We start from the raw sequence: 15,841 nt of genomic DNA, 5'->3' as shown, positions 1-15,841 counted from the left end.
CGGTTCTTAAGGCATTTATAAATTGGGCTAATTACAATCTATTGATGAGATGTAGCAATCCTTTAAAATAGAGTTCAATGGAACATAAAAGCAACATAGCAGAGAAGCAAAGACAGGGCCCATAATCTACTGTAATAATCATGTACTGATTGCATCAGTTCAATAAAATGATACTGATTTACTGTTCAAGAGGTATCTCTGGTGGGTTGATCTTGGTCAGCTAAAGCCACCCAGCCACTCTCTCACTGCCCTTCTCAGCAGGACAGAGGCAGAACAGAAGATGGAGCAGCTCATGGGCCAAAGTACAGACCAGGAAATCATTTGCCAATTATCATCCTGTGCAAAACAGACTTTACTTGGGGAAAGTTAGCTTAAGTTATTGCCAATTTAAATAGTTCCAGGTAGTGATAAGCAAAGACAAATATTAAAAATACACCTCTTCCACCTCCTTGTTTTGTTTTTTTCTCCAGACTCAATGTCACTTCATTCCAGACTTGTCCTCTACCTCCTCCCCGACTACCAAAAGTGATGCAGGGTGATAACAAGCAGGAGTAATAGCCTTGGTCATAAAGTTACTCTCTGACACTCCTTCCACTTCACACTTTTCCCCAGCTGCAGTGTGGGTGCTTCCCATGGGCCTACATCCTTCACGAAAAAAATTTTCTCAAAAAAAAAGTTCTCTATGGGTTGTAGTTCCTTCAAGAAATATCCAGCATTTCCTTCATGGGCTGCAGTGTGGGTATCTGCTCCAGCCTGGTTTCCTCCAGGGGCTGCAGGGGTGTATCTGCTCTGGACCTGGAGCTTCTCCTTCGACTCCTTCCCCCTTCTCTATTCTCTGACCTGGTTGGGAGGTAGCTTTCTCTGGCACAGAGCATCCCCATCCTTTTCCCCACAGAGGCTGCCCTTGCAGCCCCCTCCCTGCTGCCAGCACCTGGGCATGGATATCCAGTGCAGTGTATCATGTAGAGTGATATGAGAGACAGTACAGGCAGAAGGGAGGATGAATCCCGAAGCTGGCAAAAATGCATCAAGACTCTCCAATGCCTGTACCAAACCTGTGGGTGAGACTTAAACAGGTTACAGATGACAGACAATGCAACAAAAGAGCCTCTCAATGCAACAAAGGACAGTGCAACAAAGGACTGTGATTTTGAGATGGGGACTGATTAACTAAAAAAATGTGATGTCTCACATGCATCTAAAGCAGCTGCTTGGTCTCTCAGTCATGTGGCTGCTGCACTCTCTCTTTTTACACCTTCTTTTCTGGTCACGGGTGTGGGTCATCCTTCTGGGGCCTGGCAGCTGATCAGCACTTTACAGGGTGACAGCTCCTCTCTCATACGAAGAGGGAAGAAAAAAGATAGAGACATTTTTCCATCTTGTTTGTCAGTAATGGTGTCCTTAGGAGGTCTCAAAACGTCTTACGCCTCTGAGCATTCAGCAGATGTAAGCCATCTCATAGTTGCTTTCTAAATCTGCTTACACTTTCTGAATCTAACAAGATGGTACTGTGCTTTGACACCTTGCTATGTCTCCTTCTGCCTTTTTAGTGCTCTGATCTTCTTTCTGGCAATTTCTTCTCTTGCCTAATTTCTGAATATCTCCAGGAAGAGAAATAAGCTCCTGTTTGGATCATTACCCGTGTCTTTCTAGAAAATCAAGAAACATGTCATGCTAACATGTTGAAGATAACATCTTGGATTATTTTCTTCTGCTTTTCTACCTTTTAATTTTATTGCAGGTAGCCATCTGCTCATCTGGCCCCAGGCATTCAAAGAAGCTGTTGAGTGCTCTAGTTTCTCCAGTACTGAGAACCAGAGTTCTTTTGTTCTCTTCACAGAATGAAAACTCTCATCTTTTTCTGTCTTGACTGTAACCAGCTTCTCCTCATCTTCCTGAAACTTGACTCATGCTGCTGCAGTTGGTTGGAGGCCTGTTGCTTTTGAGCCTGTCAGAGTATTCTTAATCTCTGTTGAATCTGCTATTTGCAGCACATATGTTTTTTTCCTTTATTCCTTTCTAAACTCATTGATGCCTTCAGTTTCCAAGTTATTTATTGTAGAGGTTATTCTGTGAGTTTAAGCCATTTATTCTCATATATGACAAGCACAATTGTTGTTTAGATAACTGCCATCATGTATGGCATTTCCTCCCCAAAGCAGTCCATGCATTTTTTCTTGGGACCAGTTGTCTGTGTCGTGCCAGGCTTGGAAGTCTAGTGAGAAGTAGACACTTTGTACTGTCTGGACAGTGGCCAGAGGATAATTTTGATATCCATCTTATTTATCTGTTTTAAGACTGCAACCAAAATAATAAGTCAGCTCTACAAATATCTGGGCATCATGGCTATTCTGCCTACAACGGACTTGCTCTTTGTTCTTATTGTTTATTTGCCCTTTTTTTTTTTTCTACATGTACTAAATAAGGTTCAAACACATTAAGAAAACTGTTTATTTCTTGCTTATTATGTTTACAGTTCTTGAACCAGTCACATATTTGTGACAAATGCCTTATTCAACAAAAAAGACACAATAATGCCAGTTGAAAGGAAAAGTGTTTCTAATATTTCTTTTAAGAAAATATGTCTGTGGTAACAAGGTGTTTTAGAATCAAGAGTGAGTCTGGATATAATTTTTAGCATAAAACTATCCTGAAAGCAGATCACTTCTTCCCTCTTTTCCTTCTCATTTTTGTATTCAGTACATTGATAAAATTCTTTTTACTGCATACTGCTCACCCTGAACAGCAATTGGGTTTGAAGCACCGGTGAATGTTCATAAAGGAAAGGGTGGAAAGCATGATCTGTCTGAAGGAATCTATCTATTCAGCAGTGAACCAGAATGAACATTCTGGGTGGGTTGAAAGACATCCTAAGAGTCACTGGCTGGTTTTATGAGGATAAATTGTTTTTTGGTGTAGAATGGGAATATGCTTTTTAAATGTGTGCTAAGTAAATACTTTGAAAGTGTAAAAGACATTAAACTAAAATGGAAATATGATAGTAAGGAACATCACTGGGGATATAGAGTCACTGTGAACAGTTCTCAAGTGAAATAAAGCTGGACTCTGTATATTCTCTGTTCTTAAGTACAGCAGGTAAGCAGCAATTAAAATGGAAAATTGTAGCAAATACTGTAATAACTGGTGCATTGATGAAATGCATCAAGAGGATTTAAATGACTGCATCCTGTAGTCATAATCAGGTTTTGCTAGATAAGAGAAGGACATATAGAAGCTGCTTTATAATATAGCCTTCATTGTTTCAGGAAAGAAAGAAGTATTGTTGTATTTTGTGTATAATTTCCATTTTGATACTGTGTCTCAGTCAATAGTCTAAAATCAAATATTATTATTGCTTGTGAAGTGTCTTTTTAGTTTTTAATCTTAAAGAAAGCTTTTTGAAAATTCTTTCTCGGGAGTCCTATATCATATGTTAGTGAGAAATATAAAAAATATAAACTTAGGATCAATCATAAAATAAACTGATGAAGATGCCTCTAGGTTTTGTAACTGAAAGGCAATAATTCTAAAACTTAACTTGTCCATCTGTGTTCAACTCATCCTAATAATAGGTAAACTTGACCATTGCTGATATTGCAGTTTTTCATACAGAAGTGAAGGTCCAACCATTTAGAGCTACTCTGTACTCCAATAATTAAAACTTTCTCCATGAATTGGTACTTCTGTTTCAAGCTCTAATGGCTAGATTTTAACAAATAGCCATTTTACTTGGCTCCTAAGCACCTGCAAGAACTGACAGGTTTGGAACTTGGCAGAGTTTTGTGACTCAGTCTTCGGGGCATGCTATCTTTTTTTTCCCCTATTGCCTCTTTATGTACAATATAATCCCAATGCCAGATGTTTATTTTTGCTGAAAATGTCCTCAGACATTTTAGGATAAGTAAGATCCATACATCTCGATCTTTATTCAGGCTTTGTACTTCTTTGCTTGGCAAGCAGCCCCACTGACTTCCATGAAATTATTTTTGAAATTTATGTGTTGTTGAACAGGAGTGCAAACGACAAGAGGCCTTTCCTAGGACCACAGGTTTTTTAAGGGTCTGGTTCATGCTTTTGCATGCACTTATTTTTGTGCAGTTTGGAAGACTGCTAGGCTAGGAAAAACTAACTGGTAAACCTCGTATTTCAAGATGCCTCATCCTCTAGGGTGCATTTTCAAAGCCTCTGTATGCTGAAAGACAGGACAGAAACTGATAACATGCAGGGAGAAAACAGGGAATAACTACTTCATCAAATAAAGCCCCATTCAAACAAGACCTATGAAGTCATAGACCAAAAGTAAAAGATGTCCTTCTTCTGAAATATCAGTTAATTACAACAAAAACAAGAGACAGACCTGAAACATCTGCCCTAAATTGAAATGTAGTTAGTGTTGACATAATTTACATTACATATGCACTACAGCAGCCTCATCAAAAATAACCAGTGGGATACGGAGAGAAATTTACACTCTGTGTAACACAGAGAGAGCTGAGATCTCACAAGGGCTGCAAATGAAAGAAGGCATGGAGCCAAATCAAGTACACAGACTAGCTGTATCAACAAGTGTGAGAGCTGGAAGAATGCATGACAGGTAGCAGTCTCCTGCCTTCCTCTCTCATGGGGAGTGTGAGGTCTCTTGATAAGTGGTGTGCTGCAGTTATCCATACCTGTGTGTGCTGTATAAGAATGGGGTGAGCTGGGCTGGTGACAGTAGTTTTCAATAACTGCACAGAAAGGAAGAGCAGGAGAAGGGATGGTTCTTGCTGGGGAACTAAAAAAAAATGGACAGAGTGGGCAATGGAGGAGAGACTATAGTTTTTTTTAAATGAATATTTGGGAGCTGCATACTGAGGCATGTAATTGCATTTGAGTTGGACGAGAGTTAATTTGTGAGATATGAGTTTCTGAAGCTTTCAGATGAGGTGAGCTCACTTGTAAAAGTAGACTTGCCTACGTCTTTTACTGCTGAACCCTGGAGTATAGCTAGCTGTTTTCATCTGGAAGGAACAAAAGTTCCTCTGGTCCAGATTGTCTAGTTAGGATCCATTGGCCCAGGTTACAAGAGCTTGTGTCCTGCTGTGCTGTGGGGCCTTGATGGTAGCTGTTTGAGAGGAGAATAACTCAGAAATTTGAGAATCAGCTGAGCCAAAGGCATCAAAACCCATGGAGCACATCACTTTTAGCTAGTAAGTAACAGAAATTTCATGCACCGAAATTCTGTATATAATTAGGACAGATCAAGAAGGTAACGGTTGGTATGATGTGCTACAGGAGATCAAAGAAGCTCCAAGGTTAGAGTAGACAGATTGAATTTCACTTCTGTATAGATTAACAGATAATATAATTTAAAACTCCTGTAGGTGGCTGCTTCTTGAAATAGCTAGTTAGAGAAGCCATAAAAGGAGAAGCACCTCTGGATTTATGCATGAGGGACTGTTTTAAAACTCTCCTCCTGAAGGGCAGTCAAATGCAACATTCTTATAGGAATGAGAAAGCCTCCCTGAAAAACAACTTAATCAAAACAAGGAAGTCTATAAAAGGAAAATAAAAATGAACAATCCAAGACTGCTAATGGCAAGCTTAAGGTTTATAGACTGCATATTAGACATTCAGCGAAGATGCATTTCTCTGGTTCAAAATTATTCAAGCAATGCAATTAAGCTAACAAGAACAACAAAAAAAATCTATTTAAACAACCAAAAGAAACTCACTGAAAATCAGAAGTTATTTCTGAGGATAATAAAAAAGACTACAAATTGTGACAAATTCTGGAAAGTCATACTGTTAATAATAAATACACATATTTTAAGGAATAATAAAATGCTTTGCTAAATACTTAGAAGTTGCTAAGGTGTACCTTTTCAGATAATTCAGAATCAAACAGTGCTAGAGATTCAAATGAAGTAGGAGTTAAATATGGTTTACGTGTAATCAAGTTATAAATGGACATCTCAAGAAAGAAAGGGACACAGCAGACAAGCTATATTAATTCTTTTTCCCAGCGAGTAGAATAGCTCAGGGAATTTCCCACTTGGGAGTCTTCATTCATGGGGACAAATCAGAAGAGCTGCCTCAAACAGAAGTGTCAGGTTTAAAGCAAGCTGATAAATGCAGAATCAAAATTTGTCAGGCATATAGCATATTTATCCATGGCTTCAGGATGAGTCAAGTAGTTGAAAATTGAGCTGCTTGAGGCATTAAATATAGCTTATAATAATTTTTAAAACAGACATTAGTATTAAATAGACACTGTTTATCCAAAAGAAAGACAGGGTGTTCCAGGAAACTGGAATCAGAAGGTCTGATTTCTATTCCCCAGAAATCACTAGAACTATAATAAAGGATTGATACCATTTCTGAAATGTGGCAAAAATGGGCAAAACTCAAGACTAGGGGTTTTATGTAGAGGACAGTCTGCCTTATGAATCTTTTTGAAGGATTAAATGAATATGTGAACAAAGGCTCATTTGATTAATACTGTATTTTGATTTTCAAAAGGTTTTGACAAGATCTTTTACTAAAATCCACAAAAGAAAGTGTAATAGGATAAGGAGAAAAGGTTCTTTCATGGCTTAGTACTTGGTTAAAAGAATAAATGGACCATTTTCACTATGATGATCAATATGAACTCTTGAAAATATTCATATTTAACCTGGAGAAGCGATGAGTAGGAAGGTGACAAAGTTAGCAAGTACAAAATCTTTCAGCATAGAAAAATGAAAGAACTGCACAATGTTCAGAAGGATCTCAATATAGTGAGTGGCTGGGTAGTATAATAAATGATGAATTTTTATAGCAAATACAGGAAAAGTAGAACCCTGAGAAAAGTAGTTCTACTTATACAGTGATTACAGTGATTTCTGAATTAGGCACTATCAGTTGTGAAACAGCTCTTGGAATTACCTCTGACGATGCCTCAGGTTTGTCAACTCAGTTCTGTCTCGGCAGTAGTCGAAAACATCAACAGGGCCTCAGGAAATATTATTGTTTTTTAAAACAACTAAAAATAATAATCAAAAAAGCTAGTCAAACCGATCTACACTATGCACTCCCTCTTGAAATAATTTATTAGAATTGCAGACAGTGCAGAGAAGGACAGCAGAGGTTTTAGGTCATACCAAGCAGTTTCTATGTAGAGATACTGAGTAGGCTTATGGCATATGAATTAAAAATGGCAGGTATGATATGATAGGTATATATTGAAATCACAGATTACATGGATAAAGTGAATGATTACTCATAGCTCTTTGCTATGCTATGACAATAAGATGGAAATAAATAGAGATTTAACACCTATCAATGTTTTCTTTCACACTATACAAGGCTAAATGTGAAATTCCCTGCTAGGGAACCTTATGGATTCTGAAAGTGAAAGCGTGTTGAAAGGTCTTTAGATGAATTAATGGAATGGAAGGTTTTCAAGGACTGTTAGATGCAAGGAAGTAGGGATAGGTTTCGATTTTCAAGATTTCTAATATGCACATTTCCTGAAACTCAGAATTCAAATCACTGTATACTTGCCCTATTTCTACATTGTTCATTCTAGCCTCTCAGATGACTCTGAGTTATAGATGGTGGTGTGAGAAACAGTAAACACTTCCTTATGTTAAACCTTCCAAAGGTGTTGCTTTGAGCATTCTAACACACATATCTGATAATAATAATGACAAATGAAATATATCTCACATTTTCTCCCTCTTCCCGTAGATTTGTTGCCTGGTTTCTGTCACTGCAAGACTGGCTATGCAGGAGAAAGCTGCAATCGATGTGCCTTGGGTTATACAGGATATCCTGAGTGCCTGCCCTGCAACTGCTCCCTTGAGGGCAGTGAAAATGATGACCCCTGCATAGGTCCCTGCATCTGCAAGGTATGAATGTTGAATTCTTCTGGGCCACAGAAAGATACTAATGATACTGAAAGATTGCATTAATGCTCTTTTATTATGCCAGAGTATTCCACTGTTCTACCTAGCTGTGTTAGTATCTATGTTAGCCACTTCTCACAGAACACTTGTTCTTGGTCCTGCAAAATCCTACATGGTCCTGTGTCATCTCTGAACTCACTGCAATCAACATATTTATCTAGGAACCTACTGCCAGTCACGCAGATCCTTAGAAATCAGTAATGAAGGGATACTTACAAAGCCTGTGAACCATTTGTTTCAAACTCCAGCCTCATCTACTCAGAAACTGTATGTTTACAGTATTGTGAATTCTAAAACTGTAAATGTGATTTCAAAAAGAGAAAATGAAGTGAACTGATGATCTATTAAAACCAGAAAGTTTTCTTTTAAGAGTAGTCATTAGGGATAGATGACATTCTTTCCTGCCTTGGGATGGTTGTTTAGAAATGTCTAAAAAACCAAAATCTATATTTTCTATAGGACGAATTTGTTAATTTCTGGGGAGAAAATTTAAGAGGGTTTTTCTCTGTGTGCCATTGGGTAACTCCCTCAAGCTATATCTTGATATTTTATTGAAATGGAAAACATTCTAAAGCACATGGATCCACTTATAAAATACCCAGCTATCGAAAAGGCTTTAGAAATGGTTGTGCTTCATAAATCACAGTCTCATAAGTGATCATCAATATGCCCAAAGGACAGCTCCCTGTACAGGGGATCAATTTTTCTGTACTGTACTTGGAGGAATTCCCTTCCAAAATTTATTTAATAGAATTAGTCACAAATGAGAATTTAAAAGTACTCACATGACATTCTTAAATACAGGAATATACAAAAAAATGCTTCGATCTCATGCTGTGGACACACACAAAGCTCTGGTCTGACAGCTGAATAGCACTGAAATCTACTCAGAATTAACCTTATTCTCACTTTATGTAACAGCCACATGCTCTCTGTCAGAAATAAAATCATCTATATCACATTTCTAATTACTTAGCCATCAAGTCTAGAAAATCATAAGAGGGTGATTTTGCTATGTTCTGGCTTGGAATGGAGCCTTGATGAAGATGTATTAGGCTAAATGCCAAATAAATACTGCTTAATGATTCTTATGATGTTACTTGTGTAAAGCCAAACTGACCTGTTAGTACATGCAGTCCAAAATGAACAAATCAGGAACAAAAATAATTGTTCCTATCCCAGAGAGTTCTCATTATATGCACTTTTCCCTCAGTGTTCCTCTTTTGTCTTCTTTGTGCTCCTCAAATCCCTTTTTAAGTGGGAGAAAAATGATACCTTTTGTAGATTGCTGAGATACAAATACATACATATTTAATTTCACTAGCAATCTTCAAATTCAAATCAAAGCAGAATATGGTCAAAGGGACACTGAAATCATCAGATTAGTTATGCTCCATATGAAGAATAAAGTGGGATGTCTGGTTAATAGCAGGTCTTAGGAAAATGCTTCCCTTCTTTTAATCACATCTTTCAATTACCCATGATGAGCTGTAAATTTGCTAAAGATAGTTTTCTTCTAAAGGAAGTCGCTGAAAAGCAGTCCTAACTGTAAGCAGCAAAATGCAAAAAAGTGTGTGTTAGATTATTATCTTTACCACATTAACTAGAGTAAATTGAAATACAGAAAGGAGGGGGGGCAACTATAAATGCCTTTTTTCATCAATTATTGCAACTCTATGAAGGTATATGGTCCAAGTATCATCTTTGGACAGCTTAATAATATACTGAAAAGTATTAAGAAATACATGGGGTTATAGAAACATTGTTTTATTTGCTGAAGGGTAGGTTAGGTCTCCTTTCGAACTCTGAGTTTTATTTATCTATTATTCACTGAATTTGCTACCTACTCAATGGAGTTCTACAGGTTTTACTCACAGTGACATTTGTGACTGCAGAGTGAGCAACTTTCCCTTTAAACACGTTTGATTTGCAACTCTCTTTTTATTTTCCTCTTCCCACTCTGCACACACCAAGCACATCAACATGGTATGAAACTTTTGGGACTAGTGTTCATAATTGTGGTTTCTTAAATAATGGGTGAGAGTATCTCTGTGCCTAAGTGTTGCCCACATTATTATTCACATGAAGCATGAGTTACTAGTTGATTTTGACATACCTGTGGCAGTAATATGCATTGATTAATCCCAAGATTTCTTGTGAAAGTGTAAAAATGCCAGTCTCGAGATGATTGAGATGTTGAAGTTAAATGTAATTGACTTATAACCTTTAGCTTTATTAAAGATATTTGTCGTTTGTTTAATAGTTTGTATTACGTTATTGAAGAGGAACATAGAGCATAGATACTTTGCTACACATATTATTACTGCATAATTAGTGGTGAAAATATTCTTACATTTTCTTGGTATCTCCCTTTTTGCCCCTTTCTGCACACCATCTCTATTTTCTCTTAATTCAAGTTCTGTGCTTTCTCCCCATACCTCTGTCAGCTTTGCCCCGTTTTTACCAGGTTTGCTACATCTTAGCCAGGAGGCTATCAAATGGCTTTCAGTAAATTTACTTCAGAGTTGTATATTTTGAGCTATCCTAGACTCCACAGTGTAGGCAGGGTTTTTATAACGTCTTCATTCTCTGCTGATGTAGAGCCAACAGTTCAGTCCTGTGTGCATTCCACAGAGTGCTGTCTCCAGGGTTAAAGAGACTGTGCATAATACCTCTCAAAGGGGAAAATTTTCTGAGCTCTGTTGGGGAAAATACTGAATTACTAAGCCAGCACCACATCATGAGCCTCCTGCCACACACTCTGTGTAGAAATCTTGCTTTAATTTTGCCTATAGGACAAACTGATTTATAGTGTAAAATAGTAGGGTTTAATGCACAACATAAGCTTTCTATGAAAAATATAATTACAAAATGCTAAGTTTAGAATAGCTCATGTATATTTAGTGCCTGTCTTCCTGCAGGGGAAGAGTTTCCAAGCCTGGCAGCATGGCTGGCAAACACATGTAGTTATGGAAAGAAGAGGTACAGCCCATTTAGCACTTGTATTTATCCTAAATTCAGGTATTAATGACAGATGTTTGAAAAACTCATACTCTGAGTGATTAGTACGATTACTGCCATGTACCTGTAGCTTGCATCAGCTGGATGTGCATGGATTTTGTCGGCCCTACCTACATACTACAGTTGTTGAGGTCATAACATTGTGCCATTCTTCCTTCCCCTCTGAGACTCTCAAGTATAAAGGATATAAATTAGATTATTACCTGAAATTAAGTATGTCCATTCATAGAGATGAAAAATGACAACTCTTTTAATGTCCAAATTCCATGTCCTATTATTTACATGCAGCCACATAGCACCTCTTACAGTAAAGGATTTTCTACTAACATTCACAAATAAGAAAGTCTTTCCTATAAATATCTTTAGAGTCCTCCTGAAGAATAAAAGGCCAGCAATCTCTAATTCCCATCTATGGCAACTGAAGTAATATTCTAATGTGTCTTTCCAGGAACATGTTGAAGGAGAAAACTGTGACCGTTGCAAACCAGGTTTCTTCAATCTTCAGCAAAATAATCCGGAAGGCTGTGAGGAATGTTTCTGCTCTGGGAAAACAAACATCTGCAGACACTCTCCCTTCACCTACAGAACAGTAAGCAAAATCATACCATACCAGTACATGCCATTGCTTTGTGTTTTTTGTGTTGTCACTAACCCTTGTCACTCGTTTTTTCTTACTAGAAAATCATGCACGTTCTTTATTTTTCATTTATCCAGAAGAAAATGCTTGTATGCTTGTATGCTCTTCTTTGTGAGAAAGTTCTGAAATAGAGCAATTAGAACAGTGAAAAGCACAAAAGGAGCTATAACAATAAAAAATGAATCTGTATCCACAATCCTGGAATGTGAATACATAACCACTCCTGAGTTAAACCATATCCATAGGGCAATCTCTTTTACAGGTAATTATTAAAATTCTAGACCTGAAGTAACGAAGAATTTGGAAACACTAAATGTACAATACATAGCTTAAGTAAGAAAAAGGAATGCCTTGCAGGGGGCATTTTGGATGCATTTCTTTTGTATGCTGCATTCCTAGGAAAGGATGTGAGAGGGAGATAAACCTACTGGTCTTATTTGTACTGTAAAAAATGTCTTTAGGCTGCAAATAGACTCTAAACTGTAAATTAGTTCTCAAAGCTCAGACAGTGATGCCACTGAAACGGATATTTGCTACATATTCATGCCTGCAGATTGAGTTTGGGAAAATGTGTTCCAGGTCTACTAGATCTTGATTTTGCCCACATTATTATGCTGGAAGTCTACAAGTAACATCATATATGTCTAATGTTCTCATTTACATGCCAGCAACTGGGAAATTTTCCATCCTATGGCTGAGCTCATTTATTGTTCTGCTTGTATCTGGGCTCCAGAAGCCATCTTTGTATGAACAGTGTGCTCTTCTCTGATGATTCATTTCTAGTTACGGGATTTCAGAAATTCAAGTTCTGGTGCTTTCCAGCACCAAGAAGGTATAAAAGTATTAAAAGTATATTTGGCCTTGTAAGTTGTTAGGTTTTAGAATTGAAAAATATTATAAATTATGCTGCCTACAGCAATCAGAAAATGTATATCCATTTGTCAGCTCATCTTCTGTACAGTCTGTGACTGATATTATTTACTGAAAACTTGCAAAATATTTTTAAATATTCTTGCTTGTATGTTTGAATGATGGAATTTCCTTCTTGCTCTGGACCATGAAGCACAGAATGCAAATAGCTGTAGTTATGTCAAACTGAGAAGTGGTAATTCCTAGTCATATACAATAATAAATGTTTGCTGTTATTACATTGTATTTTCCTTGGGTCCTACACTGCTATTAAACCTAATCAGTTTTTTTAAAAATGGAAGAATGAGAGGCTGTGACTATTGAAATGATCGATGTCCTGATTCTTATTGTAATGTGGGGTTTATTTATTTATTTATTTATTTTCCTATCATTTTAGATAGAAGACATGAATGGTTGGTATCTGACTGACTTACCAGGTCTCATCAGAGTTATCCCCATGCAAAAGAGATTTGATGGGCATCAGCAGCTCAGCATCAGCAATGTGGCTGCGCAGAAAGTACTGCCACAGATTTACTACTGGAGCGCACCCAGTTCTTATTTGGGCAACAAAGTAAGTGTGGGTGGTATTTGGCTAAACGCTAATTTGATTTATTGAGAAAAAAGGTAAGGCTTTGAAGGGGGGGTGGTACTGACAGAGGATAAAATTGCTGAGCTATTTTACCGGCAAAAAATTGCAAGCAGAAAGGAATCACCTATGTGGGGTATCCTTGTGAGGCAAAAAGTTTGGTAGACAAAATTGACTAAGTGTCTTTAACCTTGAGCCCTCTTTGGTCTCCTGCTATCAAGTGTTAGAGAAGTCCATCTGGTTCACAGCATTGTTTTTTGAATGAACTAGCTGGTGTGTGGTTCAGCTCTTCCCACCTTGTCCTCTGCTTTGAAAACCAGTTCCCTCATCTGCTTTTCAGAGATACAGGTTGTGTATCAGATGTTATGGGGGTGTATTCCAAAACTTTAATGTTTTCAAGAAATTTATGGGTGGGGAGCTCTCTGCACTGGAAGTCAGAAAATGCTGTTGCGAGCTTTGTGACAGTTCCAATGCATATGCATGTATTTAAGTCTGCATATATCTAAGCAAGCACGTACATGCGTATTCACACCCCATAGGTTAATAGCAAATCCAAAATACTTTCATGAAAATCTCATTTTTTTCCAGAGAGTAGAACTGAAGACTGAATGAGTCTTAAATGTGAAGAAAGCATAACAGCTTTCCATTTCCTGTAACTCTGATGATGCTAAAACTTGTCAGATATGCTAACACTGATATATTTGAACACGTTACCTTCTGTAGTCTCTTCAGGCTACTCAACCTCTTATTTATTTATTTATTTGTTCCTGTTGGCTGAAAATCAGCATGACAGAAGGTAAGTGAGCACATTGAAACTAAATAGCATCATTCTGAACAATTGGGCATCCTGTTCATGTCCTATAAATTGTTAAAGAGAGTCAGGCTCACTTAACTGGGCAAGGGGGAGTTTTTCCTATAATATTGCATGTCTGGTGAACTTACCCTGAAATATGAACTGATACTTTTCCTTACAGAATTCCATCTTGCTTTTAGTCAGTGAGCGAAATAATGTAGGAATATGCACACATTATTTGAATGTGGAAGATATTTTTTCAGTGTAATTTGGAGGTCCTTTGTGGTTACTGTCAGATACTGCTGTATGAATGAAGCAATTTGCCTTAATAACTGAACCATATAAATTTTTGATACTACAATAACACTGAAAGCACTCAAATTACCACAGTACATCTTAACTGTCATGTTGCATCACGTAAACTATAGTCATAATGACATGCCTAGGCCAGATGATTTATGCTATGGAAAGAGAAATGGAAATAGAATATTGAGAGTCCTTATTTGTAAACTCAATAAAACATTTCTCTAAATAGCTGAAACTGAATAAAACCAAATAGCTGAATCTAGATAAAAGCATCCTTTCTTGAGAATAACTGCTAGCTGTAGAATAATTGCTATGTAAAAGCATGCAAACTCTTTAAGAATTTTTGTCTTAAGAAAAAAGACAAAAAAACATAGATAGAAAAATATTTAGGAAATCTTTTATCAAGATGTACACTTCTCTTATGGTTTATAAATCTTGTGTCACAGAAAGCTGCTTCTCCTTTATATTGCTATAATTATTGCTCTTAAGTAATAGTCCCCAAAATAAAGTTGAATAGAGGTAGTAACCATCCTGCATTTCCTAGTTTTCAAATATAGCTCAAAAAACTTAAATAAAATAATTCTTTTAATATGAAGTTGGCATGTCCCACACATACCTCTACAATGTTGACATATGTGTGCTATCTGCTTGTTTTATATCCATCTCCAGTTGCCTCTTTTGGAGGAGAAAAATATTATAAATAGGATGCCCCAGTGCAGCCTTCAGCTTCTTCTTTTTCCTCTAAATCTGGGTGACAGTAGGCTACATGATACTGGCCTTTGTCTGTGTCTCGAAGGAGACATTCTAAATAACAGGAGGCTGTAAATGGTACAGGATTCTTGTTTATGTCAGAGTGGGACAAAAACATGAGCAAACTACTTTAACAGTACTATTCCCTTTTAGTCTTCTAAATATATGTGCTGCTACCAGAACTTAAACTTTATTGTATAAATTCAGGTAATTTTTAAAAAACCCATATAATATGCATTTGAACTGAAAAAATGAACAATGTTTTTGATGCAGAATACATTTGGGGGTAATTTGGAGGAATTTAATTTCTAGAAATAAAATACCTAGTGGATAATTTGAGAGAACAGATTTAAAATGGCTAGTATTAAGGTTTTAGTAGGTATCATAAAGCAGTTTATATTCTTGCCTGCCTACCTTCTCATAGCCTACTGAACGAAGGATTGCAGCAATCATGAAGACTTGTGCTGTCTTAGACCTTCTAGTATCTGAAAAATTGCATTTTTCTAGAAACTCTAATTACATTTTAGGTATTTGAAAACCCCATTTTCTTTTAGTTAGCAGTTTCTTAAATTGTTTTGAAAACAAATCTGTAAGTTTCTTTTAAACATGTGTCCACGTTAAAATATTTTATGAATTTGTCTGAAAGTGTTATGAGTTATAGCATGATAACGTTTGATCAGAACACTGAAAAGAAAATATAAAATAAATTAAAAATTAGATACCAAACTCAACAGGATAATGTGAAATGCTTGTTTCTTTAAAGTCAGTGCAGAAGGGTTAGGTGTGTGTGGTATTTTGGAAGTCTAACATTACGTATATACTTTGCCTCTTTGATGCCTCATCAAAAAGCAATTTGATAATTTCTATGATGAGTAGAAGCTCCTTATAATTTGACAAAAGTAACCATGATA

At 36.9% G+C, this 15,841-nt stretch overlaps 1 protein-coding gene across 1 annotated transcript in view; it reads left to right on the top strand.

Annotated features, from left to right (window-relative positions):
- The window catches only part of LAMA2 (laminin subunit alpha 2), a 334,274-nt gene that overhangs the window by 127,812 nt on the left and 190,621 nt on the right, over positions 1-15,841 (top strand). Inside the window, exons 10-12 of the mRNA XM_088162772.1 lie at positions 7,711-7,871; positions 11,398-11,538; positions 12,893-13,066. Coding sequence (XP_088018898.1) covers positions 7,711-7,871; positions 11,398-11,538; positions 12,893-13,066 — 476 coding nt within the window. The remainder of the gene's footprint in view (positions 1-7,710; positions 7,872-11,397; positions 11,539-12,892; positions 13,067-15,841) is intronic.

The sequence above is a fragment of the Sturnus vulgaris genome, chromosome 3, assembly GCF_052056855.1.
Source record: "Sturnus vulgaris isolate bStuVul1 chromosome 3, bStuVul1.hap1, whole genome shotgun sequence".
NCBI lineage: Eukaryota > Metazoa > Chordata > Aves > Passeriformes > Sturnidae > Sturnus > Sturnus vulgaris.
Note: the sequence above shows the minus strand (reverse complement) of the source record. Positions and strands in the feature narration are given on the sequence as shown.